A 15293-nucleotide genomic window follows, 5' to 3' on the forward strand; every position below is an offset into this window, starting at 1 on the left:
TTTCACTTGGGAGCCACTGCAGAAGCTTCTGCCACTGACTTAAAGCCCTCAAAGGAGGCCTGGCCCAGAAGGGACACAAGAGGAGCATCCAAGTGGCTTGACTCAAAAGCACCCGTGGGCATCCCAGGCCCTAGGGTGGGCAGGCGCAGGGCAGAGCTGGCTCCTTTGTGCTGACGAGGCAATCCTTAGGTCTGCATGGAGGTCAAATAGGTCTTAAGGCCTCCTTCCGCCATCACTTCCAAGTCCTTCCCAGGGAGGGTAGGGGGGCAGATTCCAGCCCCAGGAACCGATCCCGCAGCTCTGGCCTAGATCCGGGCCACAGAGGCCACTCTGTAATTCAAGCTAACGGAGCATGGATAATCTAGAACAGCAGAGAGTCTGGGAGGAATTTCTCTTTGGCGTCGAAACATATCAGATGACTGTTTTGCAGCCGAGTTACCTTCCTAATTAAGCAAGGGAGTTTGTGAGGCCTGAGCGCACGTGCTGACCTGCAGGGTCAGGGTGTGGGGCAGGGGCACTGGCCCCAGGTGACCCTCGAAAGGACAATCCACAGGTGGGCCATCTGGACTCCACTCTTGGTCCTTGGCCACAACACTGGGAAAGGGTGTTGATTTTTCTGCTCCCACGATCGTCCTTCCTGGGAAGTTCGCTACCCTAGCTGTGAGGTGGCCAATGCCTCTGTCCCCTGGGTCCCCATCCTGAACCTGCCTGGGGCATAGGAAGCACCAAGCCCTTTCATCCCAGGAGATCAAAGCAGCTGGCAAGGGTGAACACCCTAAATCCTCTCCCTGCCCCGCTCCCCAGGTAGGGGCCCCTCCCTCGCCATCTTTTGGGATCTCTGGGTGAGGGCAAGAGAGAGGGGAACCTTCCAGAAGCTTAGGATAGGAGCTGGCATAGGATCAGTTTGCTGAGCCGTGGACCCACCCAGGATGTGGAACCAGCCTGGAAACACCTGCTGGGGGCAATTCCAGGCAGATTCTGCGAGGGGCGCTATTATACCTGCCTCTGGTCTCACAGGGAGACATGGTGGGAGGCCCTCAGATGGCATCAGTGATGCTCAAAGGCTCAGGGGATGGCAGAGCAATAATGTCAAGACATCTCCCTCCAGCAGAGGCACATTAACAGTCCCAAGACACAACAGCGACAGTGGCAGGGTGCACCAGGAGTATAACAACTATGCTTCTAGTACCTATAAGGTATCCAAGAGATAAGGTAGTAACAACCGCTGAAAATTTCTGATGATAAGCATTAATAAGCCCCTAATGCTCCAGGAAAGCCCCAGTTCATTCCTGCATCATCAAAGGGAGCAGGTGGGTAGGCTCTACGATGTTACACAGGGGTGATAGGCATTCTGGAGGCAAGGTCCTATGTTACCCCAGGCTTATTAAGGATCATGGACATTGGGCCTGATTTCCTGAATCCAAATCCTGGCTCTGCCACTAAACAGCTTTGCGACCAGAGGCCAGTTACCTAACCTCTGCTTGGGCCTCATTTGTTCATATGTTAAAAATGAGGAGAAGAATCCTCCACAAGAAGTAAGTATTGTTATAGAGATTGAATAAGTTATTACCGGCAAGATGTTCGTAACAGTCTCCGAGTGTCTAAAAACTCTTGATAACAGTTTGCTGTTGTTATCATCATCACTGTCCAAACAAACAATGATGTATCCACCTAGTAGGTACTATGCAATGATGTATCCACCTAACATTGGACTATGTGACGAAGTATCTGCCTACCGTGTAATCAGTCCACAGAGTGGCCAACCCTGTGCAATGCCCTGGGGAGTCCAAGCCCCCTCAGCAATGGACCCTGTCCTTTTGGAGCTCTCAGTCTTATGAAGATAAACCCCAGGCCCAAATAACTAATGGAAAGATGTAGAGTGGCTATTGCCGTGGGTGGCATGGATGAGGTGCTGCAACAAGGGGGTGGTTCTCTGAGTGAAAGAGCTCATCTCCAGTGGGGGGCTTCATGATGAAATACTCTCAACTTCAGTTTTTGGATATGGGAAATAGGGGAGGGTTGGGGGGAAAGATGCATGCAAAGGCACTGGGGTGGGAAAGTGCACAGGCTGTGTGGCTGGCTGGGAGGGGTGGCTGGAGCTGAGCCAGGGAGGGGGCAGCCATCAGATGCTTCTGTGTTATGAGCATCCTTTTCAGGCGAGGATTAAGCATATTCATCCAAGAGGCAGTACAGGCAGTTTGGAGCTGGAGAGCCAGGAGTCGGGGACAGAGGTGACCCAGGGGCTGCTTCAGCGGTCCCCTGAGTGAGAATACTGCTTCCAGCCTCTCCTGCAGTGGGACCCTCATCAAGCTGCAGCAAGGCTGGCTTGGCTCTGAGGCACCTTGTCTACTCACTTTGTCCTAGGAGCTGACAGCATTTGCCCAAGAGAGACCAGGACTAAGGGAGGGGATACCTGGGGTGCTGCTCAGGGGCCAGAGAATGGACCCCATGGGGGCAGCTGACCAATCCCACTTGGGGCTCAAATTCCAAACAAGCTTCAGGGTCTTACAGGGGAGCATCCATCAGGGGCTGGTACAAGTCTCCAGCCCCCTTTTCTCCAGAGCAGGGCTGACTTGCTGACATCTGCCCAAACAGATCAGCACTCCCATCTCCGCTGACTCATTTGGCGGGCGCTCCTGACCTGAAGTGTGGGCTGACCTGCATGACCCCTGCATGGAGCTCTAAAAACCAGTTACTCCGGCCTGGCACTCTCTTTCCTCTAGAATACTGGGGCACTAAGATGGGGCAAGGTTTCCTTTGCCCTCATCTTGCTTTTCATGGCTACATCCACTGGGCCCTGGTGATGTTTTGGTGATGGGCTGGTCTGCAGGTGGAAAGAGAGATAAAGCAGAAGGGGAGGGGAGGGCAGAGAAGCTGGCTGTCAACAGGCACCAGAATTTGCTAAGAAAGGAATAATCCTGTCTTTGGTGGGACGAACCCCAAGATGCAACCAGTGCTCCAATACAGCCATTGTGGGCAAGTTAATCTACCTCAAGGAGAGGAGTGCGACCAGGAAGCTCCCCACTCCCATCCTCTACCACCCCAAGGCCGCCAGATGGTGAAACTGCATCTGTAGGGGATGAAAAATGCTTCTGACATGGGGCCCCCAGGTCTCTATCCCCACCTTTTGGACAGAAAGGTGGGCTACAATTCAGACGTGTCTCTTGAGAGTGTCCCCAGACCTGTGGCTGTGAGTGGGCTTGTTGTCCCTGTCCCCAAAGGCCTCCTCCATGGAATGACAGTGTTTTGCTGAGCTTCTCAGAAGGTGGACTCCCCTGCCCAGTTCTGGAAGGAGCTGTGTCCTTATCTTCTGAAGGGAGGGGGCAGTAGCGGTGGTGGTGTGTAAAACTGAGGGTCCAAGTGGGCAGGAGGAACCCCATGTTTCCAGCTTTGGGGAACATGCATTCCAAGAATGCACAGATGGAGGTGGGGAGGGAGGACCCTACTCAAGCCCATAGATCAAACTCAACTCCCAGTGGGACATTCCTGTGCCCATGGCCACTGGCCTGTTTTGCTGCCTGGGCCACGCCTGCAGCTGTGTCCCAGTGGGGCCACCAAGCCAGCGGAACTAATGTCCTCTAATGAGATCCGGGCCAGAGTGGCCGGGTGGGTTTTATTGTCTGTGGCTTGGTAATGAGACTCCTCATAAACTGGGAATGAAACTGGGATCTGCATGGACCAGAGAGGGGTGGGGGTAGCCCAGGAGACGGACTTAACTCTGCCTACCAAATCTCAGCCCCTCCCGTCCTCCAACGCTCCAGTCAAGTCCACAAAGCTTTCTGAGCATTGCCAGCACACCGGCTGTATGCCTGCCTGTGTCCTGGAGCTCTGTGCTCACACCTTGGGGCCATGCCCACGTTTTGGGTCAGATCCTGGGAGTGATGCTCTAGCATTTGGAAGGATATGCTCCCCTTGACCCATTCCCCTAGCTGTTCTGTTATTGGGCCTCTTGTGCTTTGTGTCAACGTGAACTGCGGTAAGCTCCAGCAGGGCTACCCTCTAACCTATATATATCTCCATGTATATATACCTCGCTTCACCAGGTGGGGGACGGTATAAGCTGGTGGTTGCTAGCAAAGCAAATGACTGCCCCACTGGACACATTCTGTCATGACCTGGCTCAGCCTCTTTTGCATCTGTCCATCCCAGTCCATCTCATCTTTCCTCATCTACTGGATTTGGAGTCAGAAAACCTGGCGTCCAATCTGAGCTGGGCAGCAAGGTACGACATCTACATCTCACTTTTCTCATCTGTAAAATGGGAGAACTATTGATACCCTGTACATGGGGTTATTGAGAGGACCAGCTGAAATTATGAGCTGAAAAGAGCATCACAAATATCTTTATTATTATTGGTGAAAGCATTCAATCTGCAGCAGGAGAAACTGAAGGACTTTCTGTCAGTGAGAAGGGCATGACCTCGGGAGGGATCTCTACCTCTCCGGCTATACCATCTTGCCTGAAGAGCTGGTGCATGGACTGCTGGGAGAGGGGCCTGTGGCCCGTAGAAGTTTGCAGGGGCTGAGTCCCGGGTTCTCCATGCCAGCCTCAGGCTGCCACCCCAGCCAGTGTTCCAGATGGGCTGCAGTGCCTAGCTGGGTTGCAGTCAGGGAGTGAGGTGGGTGCTGGGGAGAGCCCTTGGCAACAGGCTGCAGAACAAAGGCCACACAGCACCTTCTGGTCGTGCAGTGCACGACTACCAGGGCTGGGCTCAGGTAGATGCCTGCAGCCAACCAGGCCACCTGAGTCCCCCACGGCTGCTGCAGCCCTTGCCATCATTTCCAGGTGGGGAAGCGAGGTCAGCAGTGGGCAGGCAAATGAGTGGCTCTTTCTCAAGAGAGTGTGCAGTTGGCAGTGCCCAGCTGGCAGACAGAGAGGGAGTAAGGACCACTCAGAGGAAAGGCATAGAACACAGGAGTAGCTGCCACTACTGCACATTTATCACAAGCTGGGCAATGCACTGAGCACTTTTCAAACATTACTGTTGCTCTAATTTTCATAAACCTTTGAAAGTGTAGTAGCAGAAACCCATTTTACAGATGGGAAAACTGAGACCTACAAAGCAATTTAACCAGGCCCATCAAGCTAGCAAATGGTAGAGCTGGGATTCAAATACAGTCCAGCTGGCCTTGCTTTGCTCTTACTCTGCTGGGCAGTCAAGATGGGGTGATCTCCAGGTTGTGGGGAAAGGGACTGAACTATCTGCTGTTCCCTCTGAACTGGGCCCTGGGACTACAGCTGCTCTGCCCCTAAAAGACTGTGAAAGGCACAGATCTCATGAGCCTCTGAGAATACATACCTACTGCCCCTCCCCCACCCGAGGATAACCCTTGGGGTTACCCATTGCCCTGAACAGCCTACATACAGTCTGTGATCAGGAAGGCTTTCTTTGTGTCCTTAGGTTTCTCCTGTGGCACTGAGTTAATCTCTTCTTGTCCGGGTTCAGATATTAGGTCCAATGTGTTTTCGCTTATCTTTCCCCTCTCCCTATTTTCCAGTTCCAAACAGCACAGGAGAATCCAGAGCTTAAAGGGTTAACTGGGCTAAGGAGTGTTATCTCCAGCTCAGGGCTTTCCCTGTGCAAGGTGATCCCAGCTCAGATCTTAAGTTACTCCAGCCCCAGCCAGCACATCTGCTGCTGGCTCTACAGACATGGTCTCTATGGAGAGAGGCAGACACCACAGGGCAGAAACACTCACCAGCCTGACTTGGGCATCGGGACCTGGGCTCCCAGGACTGCCCTCTTCCCCACCGCTTGCCCTTCATTCCCACTTGCCTTTCCAACAAGGGGACTACTGCTTTCTGCTCTGTGAACTGGGGTGCTCCAGGCACATGTATGCTGCTGAACTGGGCACACATATGGTTCTACAGGGTTTTTCAGAGCCTATGACTCAGAGCTCTTTTTTAAATGCCCAGAGTACATCACCTTTCCCCAGATGACCCTTTTCCTCAAGTATTCATGCAGGAAGCAGAGATGCCAAAGTAGCAGCTGAAAACCTATTTCCTGCGGCCCCTCCTGGCTGCTCAGGAATCCTGAGAAGCAGAGGAAAATCTCTCCAGGTGAGCATCTCCCTGTGAGGATCCAGAGGCCCAGCCTGAGATCAAGGGCAGAGCAGAAAAAGAAAGGGGTACTCAGGCTTCTTACCCCCAAAGGGTGTGGAAGATCAGTCTTAGAAGGAGCTGGCTAAGGGCAAATCCTAGGTCTCCTCCAAAGTGACCCTCACTGACACTGATATAAACACAGGCCTCTCACAAAATTCCAGTCAGAAAGCCATAAGAAATCAATTGCATGTGGCGATGCGTTTGCTGTATATTTATGCCCCTGTCCCATGGTGACACACAATCCCAGTGCACACACGTGTGCTAATCCCCGTGGCTCTGTATGTGCACAGTGAATTGTAGATGGCCAACACAAGCACATAGTCTTGCACACATGTGTGTGCACCCACTCTATATGATGGTGAGGCCATAAGCCAATTATCAGAAACGTTATAGCCTAAGTCCCATAGCTGGCTATTACTCCTTCTAGCCTGGCCCACAGGCTGACATTCAAAGTTAAAAAAAAAAAAATTCAGCAAAACAGGTAAATATACATAGATACCCTTTCTGCCCCCACAGCAGGTAGGAGCCATTTGATTTACCAGGTTAACCAGGAAAGACACAATCAGGAAAATTGAAGGTAAATTTACACCTCCCTTGGGTATTTTCTGTTTGTGCTGAACAATGAACATTAGTCAGCTGCTAAACAATGGCAGTTATCAGAGGCACAGCAACTGGGGCTGCCCCCTGGTCCCCACCCTCCCCAGCCTGGCCCACTTGCTCAGTCGTCAGCACTAGGGTTCTGGCCCGAGACCATCCTGGCAGTGCACAACTGGGTCCTGGATCAGGCCAACGAGGTGGATTTATTGTGCAAAATTGAGTGGCTGAGAAGGGAATGGACATCATAGTCTCGGCCAGCATCAGGCAACCAGGGGCTGCCTGTCCCATAAACACAGACAGTCAGGCTCAGAGACACCTTCTAGACCACTGAGCCCCAGGTGCTGGGCCCAGGCACTGCAATACCTCCTCCTCCTGCCTTCCAGCCTTGACTATTTGGCCTTGAATCTGATTCGGAGACACTCCTCTGACATGGGCACTGGGATTCTTGCTTATATTTGCTTGCAAACCCCAGGCCGGAGGAATTGGTTTTGCCATAATGTCCTGCCCAGCAAGCCTGGACACACCACTGTCTGTGAATGATGGGGAGACAGGAAGATAACTCAACAGTCCTGACTCCCTGGGTTTCAAAGAAAACCATCATGACAGCGGGTTCTGCATAGGCTGCAGAGAAGAGGGTGCTGCTGTGGCCCGACAGGTCTTCCGAGGGTGTGCATGACACCTGGGGTGTGTGTTCTCTTCCCAGACAAAAGGTTTGGGGAAGCCAATTAGGGAGGGTGTGGTGTAGGTGGGACACCAGCTCAGCACACCTGCTTCTAAGGCAGGTTCTCTGCCTCCTCTCCTGGGCTCCCCCTGTTCCTCTGGGATGCAGCCCCTGGGGTCCCACTGGCTCTCTCCTCTGAGTGATCAGGCAGAAACCCCAGACTCATTTCAGAGGCTGATGGGGCTCCACTACCCTGCCCGGTAAAGTCTGTGTTGTTGAAGACACACTTCAGTGCTTACACACTAAGAGCCAAATTTGGAGTGTTTTGAAGTCAGGGGGCCACCACACACACACCCCCCCCCCACAGGGTGGGGGAGGGTCCCCCTCTCCCATCTCATCAAGCTCCTCTCCTCATCCCTCTATACTCCTTGCCACAGCCCAGAGGAACCCAGAAAAGAGCATCAGGCTGGCAGGTCCCCATGGAGAAGGAGGTTGCCTGAGGGTGACGGTAGATGGGGTTTGGAAGGTGACTTCCCCCAGCCTCTGTCCAAGTGTCATGTGGGCACCGCCACATCCACCTGTCTTTTCACAGAGGCACCAGGGGCGCGGGCACCAGGTAGAGGAGCCTGGCTGGTCGGGGAGCTCTGGCTGCCCCTCTGATCAGGGAGTGCTTATGAAGTGCCCATCTGAGCTGTGATTCCTTATCTGAGTCCCACTCCCTCATCTGGAGTTTTGGTTGGGGGGGCCAGTGTCCACACTTGAGCAAGGTGAGAGCATCACCTCCCTGCCCCCACTTCCCGAGTGGGATGGAGCAGCGCAGGCCTCCACCCCTCCAAAGATGGAATTAACTACAGGGACAGCACCACAAAGCTGGGAGAGAGCGCGACAAAAGGAGGGGGGTGAGTTCACTCCCCCTCCCCAAATCTTCCGCTCTTTGTCTGACCCAGGATTAGATTAACCCCTAGTAGGCTGGACTAGTCAGGCCCAAGGAAAGCTGGTCTTTTGCTGGGTTCTGAGTATGGGCAATACGGAATTGAAGGGTTCCAGAACCCGGGTGGTCAGACAAATGCTAGAACCAGAGCTTCCAGCATCTCCTGTTGGCTTCCCTGGAGGTCCAGTGTAAGATGAAGCCCTTTCATTCTCACCAGAACCACCCTTGCTGCAAGGGACTCAATCATGCACCTTTGAAATGGGCAGTGACACCTGTGTGCCCTGGAATTTACCCTCACGGACCTAGCAGGGCAGCACCCCTAGCCCCTACCCCAGGCTGCAGGGCTGGGGGCACCCTGGTGCGCCTTTCACAAGCCACTTTGGAGCCATGGGCCACTCGGAGACATTTGCTGAGCCCTGGCCGGGAGCTGGCGGCAGACGGTATAGAAGCGAATGAGGCCAGGTTCCTGCCTTCCAGGAGCGCACCCCAGACCCACGTCTAGGCAACAAACTGCCGTTTGTGTCTGCGGCATGGAACAGATCTCCTCCATATCTCCCTCCGCTAGCAGCGAGCGGAGCCCAGACCCAACATTCTTGCCCCACGCAGAGCTGGTCTCTGCACTTTCATCCCTTCTTTTACCACCTAAGGCCAGGGCCACATGCTTCAACCGAGCCCCCACCGTACCCCGCCCCGACCCCAGCTAGGGCGGGAGGTCATCTCAGGTTTCTTCCACGAAGGCTGGAGGAATCTCCACCCCACCCGCGCCGGTGTCCCCAGCCACCGTGGGAGCCGGGCAGCTTCCCCAGGGACACAAAGGGTTAAATCCAGCCGCGGGGACTCGGTCGGATTTGCCTCCTAAACGCATTTTCCAGTTCATTCCCCAGCACAATACTCCCGGACCGGTCCCAGCCTCCGCCCCTACCCCATCCGTCAGAGGGGCCACCGGGGGCCACCCCGGGGGTCGGGCGTTGGGTTAACCCCTCGGCCGCCAGCATCTCAAGGAAGGACACGCGGGGCATCCTCGGGAAAGTGGGTCACGCAGCCACCTGACTGGCACGAAGCCCGCGGCGCCTCCTGCGGGAGAGCCCCCCAAACTGGGACCGGAGTTCCAAGGCAAAGCCTAGCTCCGCGCTGGGCGGGGAGATTGCGATAGCGCGCCGCCGGGCCTCACCCTCGCGGAAAAGAACCTCAGGTGAGCGAGAAGCCGCCTCTGCCGCAGGAGCCTGCTCCCCGCGCGGGGGGGGGGGGGGGGGGGGGGGGGCGACGGGAGGGGGCCGGAGCGCCCGAAATCTCTTGGCAAAGGGGCTGGAGGGAAAAAACCCGAAGCCCCCGCCACCCCTTCCATCCGCCAAGCCCACAGCCCACCAGCTCCGAGACTGACGCCTTCTCCCTGGGGCTGTTGTCTCCGACCCCGAGACGGTGATTACGGTGATTATTTTGCATTTATGTAACATGCAGTGTTTCCAAACTGCTTCCCGAGCTGAGAGCTGGTTATTAAATAAATAGAACGCTATTACATATTATTATTTTGTGTGTGTGAAAAACTGCGCGGAGAAAGTGCTTTCTTGCTACACAGAAACGTGCATCCGATTGCTTTCCTGCAGGGCAGGCTGTTGGGCTCCTCAGACTCTCTCTCCGCTGAACCACCCGCACCCCCCTTACCTAAGCCGTGACCCAACTTTTCTGGCTCCTTTCACTCCCTACAACCCAGACGTGCCCGCCATCCAGCTCCCAGCCCCGGGGAGGCACTGGATGGGGGGTTGGGGGTGGGGAGGCAGGGGGGGCGGAACGCGCTCACCTGGGAGGAAGAAGGCGGTCAAGCCGAGAGCGAGTCCCCACCAGCGTCCAGCGGCGCCCGCAAGCCCCATCCGAGCCATCGGGGGCCGGGGGTCCAGCGAGAGGAGCCGCGAGGAGAGCGCTCCTCGCGCTCCAGAAAGCAGCCCGGAAGACGAAGGCGATCCCTGCCGGCCGGCGGGCGCTCCGAGGATCCAGGTCAGCCTCAGCCGTCGTCCGGGGCGGGGTGGGCTGGGTGAGATCGGCGCGGCCGCAATCCGGGCCCCGGGCCGCCGCCGGCTCAGAGGCTCGGCAGATGCCCGCCGCAAGTTGCACGAGTCATGCCCCTTCTCCTCCTCCGCTCTTCTCCCGGTGCCGGTCCCCGCCCTCTTCTTCTTCCACGCAGAGCCGGGCAGGGGAACGGGACCCACCCCCGGCGCGCCCGGCTGCCCGGCGCGGGCTCCCGGCCCCCGGCGCGCTCACACCCTCCCGCTCGGCTCCAACTTGCAGGCGTCCATGGCCGGCCGTCCTCCGAGGGCGGCGGGCGGGCGGCGCGGTGGGCTCGGGGCCCAGGCGGCGGGGCGCGCGACTCGGCAAGCCGGGGCGATCGGGCGGCGCGGCTAAGCACCAGGCGAGCTATCGGGGGGCGCCGCGTCCCCCGCCGCGCCGCGGCCGCTCGCTCTGCCGCGTCCCGGCGATCCGCAACAATGTGGAGCTGCCCGGGCGCCGAGTCGAGCCGCGCTCGCTCCTCTCCCTCTCTTTCTCTCACTCGCCGAGCTCCAGCCTCTCAGCCGCTCTCCCCGTGATGTCAGCCCGAGGGGGAGGGGTTAGCATTAACCCCCTCCTGGCTGCCCACGCGCGGCCCGCGCCCGGCCCCGGCCTCCGCCCCGCTCCGCCCCGCACACCCTCCGCCCCGGGCAGAGGCGGGATCCCCGGCGAGGGCCGTGGGGGTCGCGCTCAGGCCCACTGGCTCGGGAGATGCCCCTCGGTCGCCTTTCCGCCGGGGAGAGGGCCGGAGGGCTAGCCGCCCTTCTCCGTCGCTGACAAAGGGAGGCAGTGACCCCTAGCGGCTGGCGTCGGGGGAGAAGCTGCTCGGTGGGCGTGGAGTTAAGACCGGGTGGATGGGCGGAGTCCGCGGGGGTGGCGGGGAGGGAGACTGTGGAGGAGCCGGCGTGCAGTATGGAGAATCCGGGATCCCACAGTGTCCGAGCTGAATAGGGCTTCTCCAGGCCCTCTCTTCCAGCCCTGGCCCCGTTTTATAGATGAGGAAACAAAGGCCCGGGGAAGGGTAAGGCGATTTCCCGGGGCACGAGCAGAAAAGTGGCAGGCCTCGGACTCGAACTCAGTAACCAGAGCTCTCACGCCTCTGCATCATGTGAACACTCAACAGGGAGGCCGCTATGCGTGGACCTTACGGGAGTCGGTGGTGGGCGCATTCGCGGGGTGAGATGGGGCCCCTGAGGATTCTGATCTTTTCTAACCTGCTCTCCCTTCAGCAGTTCCTTTTCCAAACACTGAGGCCCTCTCCCCTCGCTAAATAGAGCAAGAAATCGACCTGTACCCACTTCGGGGGGAACCTCTGTTTTGACCGATTTTGCAGGGTACCCGAGAAAGGGACCCATCCAGTTAGTGTCCACGAGAAGCAGGGACTCTCCGCCAGATCCCGTTGGCCACCCACCACATCCGGGTGCGGTTGGCTTCCAGCCAAGGCGGCTGAGCCCTCCGATCCTTGGCAGCCCAAGGCCTGCCCTCTGCTCCTTCCCTCTGGACCCCATCCTCACCCCCGGAGGAGACAGTGTCCCACTAAGGAGAAGCAGTTTGTTCCCAGATGCCTGACCAGACAATGCTCCCTTTGCCCATTGCTGCCCTTTGCCCAGCAGGCAGAAGCAGAGGGGAAGTGGCCCAATCCTGATAAAATGTAAATTCTAGTTCCTGGGAGTAGGAGGAGCAGGAGGATGGGCAATAAGGGCACCACTTTCCAGCTGTTTGGAATCTCGCCCTGGAGTGTCCCTGGGTTTCTTGCTGAAGTCCGTAGACTAAAGTGCTCCTATGAGCATTTACACTCCTCAGTACATCTTTTACACTGAACAAATGTAATTGGGCTTTCTTGTACCAAATACCACATTAGGCTTGGGGATACAGAGACTTGGTCATTGCCCTAGGAGCACTCAATCTAGTTAGGGGACAGAGGGGGAAGACAGACAAAAACAGATGCTATAAACAAATTTTAACATGTGTGGTATGTCCCAGAGATGTGCACACTTGATTTAATGGGTCGCAGAGAAAGTGCCCTGTTCAGCCTGGGGTGGGGATCAGGGAAGTCTTCCCTGTGGAAGGGACACAGGGGCTGAGTGAGTCGTCTATCAGACGGAGCCATGTGCTGGAGGAGAGCGGCATTAAGCTGTAGCCTGAGACCAAGACGTGGGGAAAGGAGAGACCTGCAGTGAACCCTGGGTAGGCACCAGGAGGGCTTTAGCTGAGGAATGTCTCATCAACTTGTCTTGTTGTAGTCCAGTCTGGCCCTAAGTACTTTGAGGAACAGGGCTGGATTGAGTTCATTGCAATGGTTTCAGACTCTGCCTCTGAATACTTGATTCACTCACCATTGGACTGTCAGCTCCTCCAGGACAGGACCATGTTATAGGAGCTGGACCCCATAGGTTAAAGGGGCAATTCCAGATGAACCAATGCCCACTAGTTTCTTGCTTGTATTCTTCCATCTCTCCATTCTTGGGTAAGGCTTTTTTTTTTTTTTTTTTTAATCCCTGAGCTTAAATGGGCTTCCAGAGAGAGTGTGTCTGGAGGTTGGAATGGCTGCCTAGGGATGGGTTGGGTGGAGAAGATGGAGGTGGATTAAACCAGTCCCTGAAACAGTCAAAGCACCAACATGAAATAGTCAAAGCACCGATGGCAGTGTGTGTGTGTGTGTGTGTGTGTGTGTGTGTGTGTGTGTGGTAGGTTGCAATAGATATAAAATGGAGCCAGGAAGGGGTGAAGGGAAATAGGATAGAGCTTGTTTACTCAGATAGATGATTCACTGAACAGACATCTTTTTGAGCACCTACTATACTATGAAGTGAGGATACCAAAGTAAGCAAGAGCCAAGACCCTACCCAAATAACTATATGATAGGATGGAGGTTGCATGGTGCCAAAGAGAACCAAAGGAAAAAAACGTCAGCATCCAGAGACTCTGGATGCTTCTCACTGTGGAGAGCACAGAAGGCTTCCTGGAAGAGGTGGCCCTGAAGGGTGGATCAGATTTGGACCCAGGGAGATGGAGGAGAGACTTTTGGTGAAGGAAACAGCTTGTACACGAACATGGGGGTGGGAGAGGTTGGGGCCTGTTGGGGAGCAGCAGGTGGTCCAGTTTGTTTTGTATTTTGAAGATAATAAGAGAAAGCGACAGGTAGGTTGTCCCTACACACAAGACTGTGAAAGGTCTGGAGTGTTTCTCTCAGTGATGGGAAGAAACACAGGACCAAGTTTCTGGTCCTTACTGTTAAACTGGAAGGAAGCCCAGGGGTTATTCCTGCTTCTTCCCTTTTCTCCAGCTGAGAGTGTGGGCGTGTGTGCATGCTAAGTGACTTTACTCTGTGTCCAGCTTTTTGCGACCCCATGGGCTGTAGCCCACCAGGCTCCTCAGTCCATGGGATTCTCCAGGCAAGAATACTGGAATGGGTTGCCATGCCCTCCTCCAGGGGATCTTCCTGACCCAGGGATGGAACCCATGTCTCTTACATCTCCTACATTGCCAGGCAGCTTCTCTACCACTAGCGCCATGTGGGAAGCCCCTCTCCAACTACCATATTCCAATTCAAAAGCAGAAGCTGAGTGTGCCTCCAACACATGTCTTAAGTCTAGTGACTTGGCTCCATTTCTATTGGTCTCACCCTAGTCCTCATGCTCATGGTTTCTCCCTGATCCTTGCAATGTCCTCGGGCAGTATAGCCAGTGCACACTGAGGGGAGGGTGTACAATGTAATGGTCAAGCATATGGGACTCTGGAGCTAGACTGCCTGGAGTTGAATCCTTAAACTCCCAGCTCTGCCACTCAGCAGCTGTGTGTCCTTGGGCCACTGACTTAACCTGTCTGTTCTCAGCTTCCTCATGTGTAAAAGGAAGGCAAATAAAGTACTTACCTCATGGAGTTGGGAGGATTAAATGAGTTAAACACATTAAGTGCTTGGAACAATGCCTAGTGAACAGGAAGGACTGTTTTAGTGTTAGTCATCATTATTACTATAACCTCTCTCCCCACATCCAGTTTCGCTGCTCTCTGCCATGGTGCCAGAGGGATATATATTTAAGGCTTTTTTATTTTAAACTAGTTTTGGATTTACAGAAGAGTTGCAAAAATGGTACAGAGCTCTCACATGTCCTTCATCCAGCTTCCTCTAATATAAACATTTTACATAACCGTGATACATTTGTCAAAACTAAGGAATAAGCATTGGTATAATACTATTAACTCAACTACAGATGTCTTGTTCCTCCACTAATGTCTGTTTTACGTTCCAGGATCCAATCAGCAATGCCACGTTGCATTTAGCATCGAATTGTCTTCTAATACAGATTATTAGGTCCCAATGCCTGAGAACACTTCCTTGGCCAGTCAGCCTCTGAGATGAGTGTCGAGTCCCCAGGATGCTGGTGGGGCTGCACTCTCACCCACTGTCATTCTGCTCCAGGGTGTTGAGTCAGAGTTGCTGGGCTTTCCTGGGATTCTGGCCACCAAACTGGCTTCCTCAGCCTTCACCTGCACTGTTCCATCTGCTCCAAGGCTCTTTCGTTTCTTTTGACCAGCTGCTTATATGCCCTTTAGGGCTCAGTTTACATGTGCCCCTGCCCCAGGGTGGTTCACTCTGCCCTTCAGACCCGGCGAGTCCCTTCCTAAATGCTCCCTCAGTTTCCTTTGCATCCTTGTGATCACTTCAGTAGTTTATAATATGTGGTTCACACCCCCCTGGGCTGTCAGCCCCTCCCAGGCAGGACTACTTGGGTCTTGTTCCAGCTTTATTGTTGGCACCTAGAATGCGCCTCGGTAGGCACTAAGTGAAAATGTGTTGATTGACTAACATCCTGTGCCACTTTCTACCAATCACTTCTCCTCTCTGGGCCTGTTTTCTCATCTGCGGACTAAGGAATTTAACTTTTTCAGTGGCTTTCCAACTGTGGTTTGAAAGCCCTAGAATTTCCTGGAATCTCCATTCCCTGCTTCAATAGGAAC

General features: G+C 54.9%; 1 protein-coding gene across 1 annotated transcript in view; it reads right to left on the reverse strand.

Moving 5' to 3' along the window:
• The window catches only part of NECTIN1 (nectin cell adhesion molecule 1), a 73120-nt gene extending 62175 nt beyond the window's left edge, over positions 1-10945 (reverse strand). The window contains exon 1 of the mRNA XM_027979324.2: positions 10090-10945. Coding sequence (XP_027835125.1) covers positions 10090-10168 — 79 coding nt within the window. The 5' untranslated portion in view covers positions 10169-10945. The remainder of the gene's footprint in view (positions 1-10089) is intronic.
• Positions 10946-15293: the final 4348 nt, after the last annotated feature.

Source organism: Ovis aries, chromosome 15, assembly GCF_016772045.2.
Source record: "Ovis aries strain OAR_USU_Benz2616 breed Rambouillet chromosome 15, ARS-UI_Ramb_v3.0, whole genome shotgun sequence".
In the NCBI taxonomy this organism is placed as follows: Eukaryota; Metazoa; Chordata; class Mammalia; order Artiodactyla; family Bovidae; genus Ovis; species Ovis aries.